The 8,323-nt window shown below is 43.6% G+C and overlaps 1 protein-coding gene across 2 annotated transcripts in view; it reads right to left on the bottom strand.

The window, feature by feature from the left end:
• Window positions 1-4,177: 4,177 nt before the first annotated feature.
• Window positions 4,178-8,323, bottom strand: part of jmjd1cb (jumonji domain containing 1Cb) — a 107,777-nt gene continuing 103,631 nt past the window's right edge. For both annotated transcript variants that reach the window (XM_083787026.1, XM_083787027.1), the window contains one exon: window positions 4,178-6,644. In XM_083787026.1, coding sequence (XP_083643152.1) covers window positions 6,528-6,644 — 117 coding nt within the window. In that variant the 3' untranslated portion in view covers window positions 4,178-6,527. The remainder of the gene's footprint in view (window positions 6,645-8,323) is intronic.

Raw genomic sequence — 8,323 nt, 5'->3', positions numbered from 1 at the left:
ACAGAGAGTTCATGTTCAAATCCCACTCTTCCTAAAGTTTAATGCTAGAGTTATTGAGCTTCATTTACTGCTATTCTAGCAGTGGCTCACAGCCTCAGCCTCAGCCTCAGCCTCAGCCTGACTACCTCAAAACTCTAATTGTCATAGTGGTTAAGATGTTGGCTTTCCACGTGGGAGACCAGGGTTTGATTCCCGGCTGTTACACTATCATACAAAAGAAAACCTCAACAGCGCTAAGAAACATCTGATTAATATGATGCTGTGTTATTTAAACTTTACGAACTGAAGGCTAACGAACAAAAGATCACTTCAAAATTACCAGGAGACTTTGCCTGAGAGTGTCTGACTGATGGTGCAGTGGTCTAATCATCAGGCTTTCAGTACAGACATTCCATGTTCAAGGCCTGTTCCTCCCACAGCTCAATGCTGCCGTAATTTGAACTTTTCAAGGCTTGAATAAAAATAAAAACTCAAAAGCACCAGGAGAAATCTCCTGAATGCCCCAAGGTGCCTTGGCTCAATGGTGTGGAGCGCTTGACCCGTTGCCTCTGCTACAGACAGTTGGCCGGTTCAAGTCCCATGTCATGACGTCAAGGTGCTGGGAAGGACCATCGGGAGACGGTGCTCTCTCCCCCTGTTTCCTGAGATGTAACGGTTGGGGCTTATGTCTGAAAGAACCCTGTCCAGCTAACCTTTTACCATGAAAATGTCGATTAAAAAAAAGATGAAAATGTTTAAACAAATATACTATAGTGTGTAGTTTTTTCATTGTCAAAAGTCAAGAAAATGACATTGCCATTGTCCAGGATTATAATCGGGCTCCAGTATGCAAATACACAGACTATTCTGTCAGATGATGTGCCAAAATGCATTGCTATTTTATTTTTAAACGTTTGACCTAATTCTCATCTGTAAAACTTTACGTGGACAGGGTTCTTTCAAACATAACCCCCGACCGTTACATCTCAGGAAACAGGGGGAGAGAGCACCGTCTCCCGATGGTCCTTCCCAGCACCTTGCTGTCATGACATGGGACTTGAACCTGCCAACTGTCTGTAGCAGAGGCAACGGGTCAAGTGCTCCACACCATTGAGCCAAGGCACCTTGGGGCATTCAGGAGATTTCTCCTGGTGCATTCAGGAGATTTCTCCTGGTGCATTCAGGAGATTTCTCCTGGTGATTTTGAGTTAAACAGAGCTAGAATGTTTAAACAGCACTGCTTCGGATCATGTTAAAAGCACCATCGTCCCCGAGGTGGATTCGAACCAACAACCTCTTGGTTTACAGCCAAGCGCTCTAGTCCACAGCACCACACAAGGCTGTTGAGTGTTGAAGCAAAAGTGTGTGTATTGAATATGGATTCGGAGTCCCAGGGGCTTTACTATCTGAAGGCTAACATACAAAAGATCGCTTCAACAGTACAAAGAGGCAGATGTTACTGAGTGATGGTGTAGTAGGGGTTATTCAGCACAGAGAGTTCATGTTCAAATCCCACTCTTCCTAAAGTTTAATGCTAGAGTTATTGAGCTTCATTTACTGCTATTCTAGCAGTGGCTCACAGCCTCAGCCTCAGCCTCAGCCTGACTACCTCAAAACTCTAATTGTCATAGTGATTAAGATGTTGGCTTTCCACGTGGGAGACCAGGGTTCGATTCCCGGCTGTTACACTATCATACAAAAGAAAACCTCAACAGCGCTAAGAAACATCTGATTAATATGATGCTGTGTTATTTAAACTTTACGAACTGAAGGCTAACGAACAAAAGATCACTTCAAAATTACCAGGAGACTTTGCCTGAGAGTGTCTGACTGATGGTGCAGTGGTCTAATCATCAGGCTTTCAGTACAGACATTCCATGTTCAAGGCCTGTTCCTCCCACAGCTCAATGCTGCCGTAATTTGAACTTTTCAAGGCTTGAATAAAAATAAAAACTCAAAAGCACCAGGAGAAATCTCCTGAATGCCCCAAGGTGCCTTGGCTCAATGGTGTGGAGCGCTTGACCCGTTGCCTCTGCTACAGACAGTTGGCCGGTTCAAGTCCCATGTCATGACGTCAAGGTGCTGGGAAGGACCATCGGGAGACGGTGCTCTCTCCCCCTGTTTCCTGAGATGTAACGGTTGGGGCTTATGTCTGAAAGAACCCTGTCCAGCTAACCTTTTACCATGAAAATGTCGATTAAAAAAAAGATGAAAATGTTTAAACAAATATACTATAGTGTGTAGTTTTTTCATTGTCAAAAGTCAAGAAAATGACATTGCCATTGTCCAGGATTATAATCGGGCTCCAGTATGCAAATACACAGACTATTCTGTCAGATGATGTGCCAAAATGCATTGCTATTTTATTTTTAAACGTTTGACCTAATTCTCATCTGTAAAACTTTACGTGGACAGGGTTCTTTCAAACATAACCCCCGACCGTTACATCTCAGGAAACAGGGGGAGAGAGCACCGTCTCCCGATGGTCCTTCCCAGCACCTTGCTGTCATGACATGGGACTTGAACCTGCCAACTGTCTGTAGCAGAGGCAACGGGTCAAGTGCTCCACACCATTGAGCCAAGGCACCTTGGGGCATTCAGGAGATTTCTCCTGGTGCTTTTGAGTTAAACAGAGCTAGAATGTTTAAACAGCACTGCTTCGGATCATGTTAAAAGCACCATCGTCCCCGAGGTGGATTCGAACCAACAACCTCTTGGTTTACAGCCAAGCGCTCTAGTCGACAGCGCCACACAAGGCTGTTGAGTGTTGAAGCAAAAGTGTGTGTATTGAATATGGATTCGGAGTCCCAGGGGCTTTACTATCTGAAGGCTAACATACAAAAGATCGCTTCAACAGTACAAAGAGGCAGATGTTACTGAGTGATGGTGTAGTAGGGGTTATTCAGCACAGAGAGTTCATGTTCAAATCCCACTCTTCCTAAAGTTTAATGCTAGAGTTATTGAGCTTCATTTACTGCTATTCTAGCAGTGGCTCACAGCCTCAGCCTCAGCCTCAGCCTGACTACCTCAAAACTCTAATTGTCATAGTGGTTAAGATGTTGGCTTTCCACGTGGGAGACCAGGGTTCGATTCCCGGCTGTTACACTATCATACAAAAGAAAACCTCAACAGCGCTAAGAAACATCTGATTAATATGATGCTGTGTTATTTAAACTTTACGAACTGAAGGCTAACGAACAAAAGATCACTTCAAAATTACCAGGAGACTTTGCCTGAGAGTGTCTGACTGATGGTGCAGTGGTCTAATCATCAGGCTTTCAGTACAGACATTCCATGTTCAAGGCCTGTTCCTCCCACAGCTCAATGCTGCAGTAATTTAATTAGAAACCTGGCTCCTGCTCAGCTCAATCAACAGCTCCAGAACACACTCATTACTTTTCTTCCAGTTTATTATACTCGTCAGATCGTCTTGGTACTACAGAGCGCCCCCTTGTGACTGTGGATAAATGTGTTCTTCTTCTATGATGTTGGATTTCAGGGATCAAATAATGATGCATAATGCATGCATTTCCATTGCCTACCACTCGCTGACCAGTGTTGTTCAGAGCACAGATGCTTCTATCGTTTTAGCCTGTATAGTTAGGTTGTCGTTAGGCATTCCGCATTTTAGATATCAAGATTTAACTTAAACCTTGAACTCTCAAAATCATTAAGCAGCTGGTTGTGATAGTTGGCATAAAAATAATTCAAATAAATAAGAAATCTGGGTTGTATCATTTGTGCACCAGTAAATATAGAGATCTGGGAAGAAATATAAACTGCAAAAAAATTTGGTAGGATTATAGAGCTCATGTGGTCTTATCATCTTCTGCCATTGAATTGCTTGGTCATTAATACTTACTCATTCAAATTTCTGGCATATGAAAAGCCCCTATACAAGGTGCCTTATTGCGGTTTATTGCATGAATATGGGTAGAGTACAATTTGGCAAAATAATACCATTCTGTAATGATGGCAAATGCCAATACATAACAGAGAAAATTTGTGACAAAACATCTGTCATGTCTGATTTAGATGTGATTGAGATGTCAGAGATATATATAATTAAAAATGATTACTGAAAGCTGTTCGTTTTGTATACTAGGGATGTCAAACGATAAAATGAATTGCTTTGATGAATCACAAGTAATCATATTATTTTCATGTACAGTATACATTAAAGACAGCAACGAAATCATTTGATAAATCCATTTTAATGGAAAATGTAAAACCCTTCTGAACTTCAATGTACAAAGCATGTAACACTTGCACTTTAAAATTTGAAATTGAAGCAAGCCATGTTTTAAAAAAATACCTCAGTGAATGTATATATGTATATATTTACACATAGTTGAGTTTTTCTTTTCTTTTTTTCCATCATTTAACTTCAAAAGTTCACCATAGCAAATCTGAACAAAACAAAACAGAAAAAACAAGACAATTAATTTTTCTTAAATAAATTACATCTTTTTTTGTTGTAAATGTCTCAATTTTACAGTGAATACTTTTAGTTTTTTTAAATGCTGAAGTGTGTATAAGCAATGTAGGTATTTTTTAGCTTTTATTCTTTACATAATACAACTTTACAATGTCTTTACAATAGTTTGGCAGTTAATTTTTCAAAAAACAAAATTATGGCATGAGGACTGTGGAGCTCAGCAACAATTCCCAAAGTTACAGGCATTAGCTGGTGTATGTGTGTACGTAGATCTGTGTGTGTGTGTGAGTGTGTGTGTGTGTGTGTGTGTGTGTGTGTGTCTGTGTGTGTGTGTGTGTGTGTGTGTGTGTCTGTGCGTGAGGGTCGGACACTCGTGCGTGCACGCGCAAACGTGTGTGTGTGTGTGTGTATGTGTGTCCTCCATCACAGTAGAGCCGTATTACAACTGAAAATCACTTTGCAAAAAACAAAAACCTGTACAAGTCACATTTACATGAATGCTTTTTTGTTTTTATATCAAGAACATCGCATCATAAAACTATAAAATAAATACAAGATCTTCACAGAGGAGAAACAATGAACCAAAACAATGTTCAGTATGAAAAAAAATAAAGAAAGAAAAGATTAAGACGAACAAAAGCGCAAAAAAACACAAGAAAACAGACAAACAGAAACAGACACATTACTGGTAGGAACAACAAACAAACAAGGGAACAGCAGTGCTGTTTGCTTGCAGATTCAAAAATCTGGTTCAGATTTCTGAATAGATTTATCAGTTTCTCGTGTTTTTCTTTTCTTCTTTTTTTCAAATTTATTTCGTTTTCTTCCCTCAATTCGTTTTTTTTTCTTCTTATGATTTTTAATCACTGTAAATCACAGTTATCCTGATGTTGCTTCGCTGCTGGTGATTCTGTGATGATCAGCAAAATCTTCAATAGCCAACGCTTCTCTCTTTCTCTGTCTTACGGGCCGCTGGCAGACACTGATTAAATCCAGTTCTACTGATTTGGATGGCTTTGTGTATCCGCCAGGCCATCCCGCAGCCCTCCAGCATCGCTCAAATTTGATCTCAGAGGGAAGCCTTGGTGGTTCAGCAGACTAGGACGGACGTCCTAACCAAGCGTTTCCAGCATGGAACATCTGGGGCCCCACTGTGCCTGTTGGGAGCTTATACCGCCCTGCCGTGAAAATAATTTAATTAGCATTGTTTTTCAGAGGACAGCTGAGCTGCCGCTGAAGTTGATCTAAATGCTTGTTTCAGGAGCATTTCCAACCCACACAGGAGGAGGGAAATGGGTAAAAAGTACTGGATGCACCACTGCCGCATAGCAAGCCACCGTTCATGTAAATGTAGTGAGTTCAAATAAGGCTTGTGGGCAAACCCGTGCATGGTTTTGTGTTTTCCATGTTCTTTGCCTCTCTACTTTCTGATGAAATGAGAGTGAATGTTATTCTAGCACTAAGCCAGACTACGTGCACACCTAGCCCCCTGTCCGTCAGTCCAACTGGCCCGTTCATGGCTCAAGTCTCTAGTCCAGTTGGCACTGAAGGTTTGGGATTATGGTTGATGAACACGAACGTTAGTGTGTCTGTGTAACTCCAGGCACACGCTGATATCGCCTGCTGGTCACGTGGTGTCGAGTGGCACTCAGTCACGTGACTAGTATTATTATTTTCTTCTTCTTCTTTTGTTTGCATGTCTTGGATCACATGACGAGGTCTCTCGGAGGTTCAGGTCATGTGCAGGACGCCCCCATGACCACCTCTGTCTTGGTCACACATGAATGTGTGCATGTATGTAGTCTCTAATCACATGGCTGGCATTTGAGAGGGTCATGTGGCCAAGTCCACGAAACATCCCAGAGCGGGTGACATAGTCGTTTCGAGTCCCGTGACACGGTGTCCTGGGGGTGAGGTGGGGACATCAGGCCAGACGCTGCGGAGGTCAGGCGACGTTCTCCTCCTCCCCCCCCCCACTATGCTCGGGCGATGACCTCATCTGTCACTGACTGACGAGCAGTGACCCTTGAACTCCTCCTGGGGGGAGGGGAGGAGGGAGGGAGGGAAATTTCCTCCAGAGGAGGATGAGGGAAAGACAGAGGAGGGAGTGTCATGAGTTCTCCTCTCCCTCCTCCTCCTCCTCTTCGTCCTCTGCGTCCTCCTCTGCAGCGCTCCTCTTCAGGGTGGCGACCGACTCCTTCGCACAGTGGTAGAGGATGTTCTTCACCTGCGGAGACAGAGGAGAGAGAGCGAGAGACAGTTATCATACACTGCAGAGTGGCACAGTGAAAAGAGACATTACCCGTACAACTAAAACTATCCATGGTTACATGATTTACATCCTGTGTTTCTGAGGTGCCTTGAATGCACCATCACTGTAGAACAAATCGCATCGTATCGAACCAAATTGCATGACCTTGTGCAGAATCAAATCGTGATCAAATCGCATCGTGACCATGGGTGAGAGAGAGAGAGAGAAAGAAGGTATAGTGACTCATTCCTATTTTACCGTCCTCTATGGGAGAGCTGACAGCTGAACTGGCGGTCTAGCACACACACAGCTTCAAAATGTGTGTGTGTGTGTGTGTGTGTGTGTGTGTGTGTGTGTGTGTGTGTGTGTGTGCGTGCGCGCATTGAGTCTGAAGAGAAGAGGGACAGAGTGTCCAGAGAACATCCGTGATGATGACGCAGTCTGTCACCCTGTCTGTCTGAATTACATGCAGAGAGAACTGAAACACGCAGACACACACAGACACAGGCACACGCACACGCACACGCACACACACACACACACACACACACACACACACACACACACACACACACACACACACACACACACACACACACATCTAACATATAAAGCAGCTCTTAGTTATTATGAGGGTGAGTAATATGGAACGGTGTGTCCTGGCAACAGAAACACAATTGCCATGGTGTTCTGTCATGTCCTATGGGTCAGGGTCAATGACATGATGAGTCATATGAGGCCTTTTTCCCTGCTTCTGGTGTTTACTTGCCAGTTGGAGAGACCTAGCGGAAACGTACGTGTGTGTGTGTGTGTGTGTGTGTGTGCGTGCACATGCATGTACATGCGTTGTCATGTCAAAGTGTCCCTGAGCACGGGCATGGTGTCCCAACCTGGAGGTTGCCATGGTTACAGAGTGAGTCAGCCCAAAGTACGTACGTGTGTATTATTATAATAGAAGACGACTCATTGGCCACCGACGGCCCACACATGTTTAGGACATAAAACAAGCACCTGGTGCGGGTTTCATTCATTTATATTTCAGTGTCGTCCGTACTAGGGATGTGAATCTCATCACTGAGGCCGATTCGCTTAATCTGACGCTGCCAGATCCAAGAAGCTTGCTACACAAATTTGTTTCACAGCTTATTGGGATCTGGGATCTCGGAAGCAAATTCGATGACGGGCTGTTCCTTTTTTTCAAGATACTTGGTAGATGATTGGATGGGACCGTCTGTCTATCACCGTGTGGGCGTGCAAACACAACCAATCATATTGACGTGTCTATATAGCTTCACATCCGGTTTCGCACATATCCCGCCCTTAGCTCACGCTGATTGGTTCGAACCACGGAGCGGTTCGGTGTTAGCTCAACTCCCTGAGAGATTCCAGATGGATGCTGTGTTGGGGAACATGGTTACCCAATACCGCCCCCATCTGGCAGAGTCAGGTTACGATTCGCTAGCATCTCAATACACTGCCAGCGATACGATACATTAACTATACATTGAAGCTCCTGCCGATATGTTACAATTCACCCCTGTTCACGATGTAATTTGATAGCGATTTTATAGAAATTTGAAGGCGTTGCGATACGATGCAATTTGATCTGCAGTGATGGTGCATTCAAGGCACTTCGGAAACACAGGTTAGGATGA

Source organism: Protomyctophum parallelum, assembly GCF_964188405.1.
Source record: "Protomyctophum parallelum genome assembly, chromosome: 17".
Lineage (NCBI taxonomy): Eukaryota > Metazoa > Chordata > Actinopteri > Myctophiformes > Myctophidae > Protomyctophum > Protomyctophum parallelum.
The sequence above is the reverse complement of the archived record's forward strand: the minus strand, read 5'-3'. Positions and strand labels throughout refer to the sequence as shown.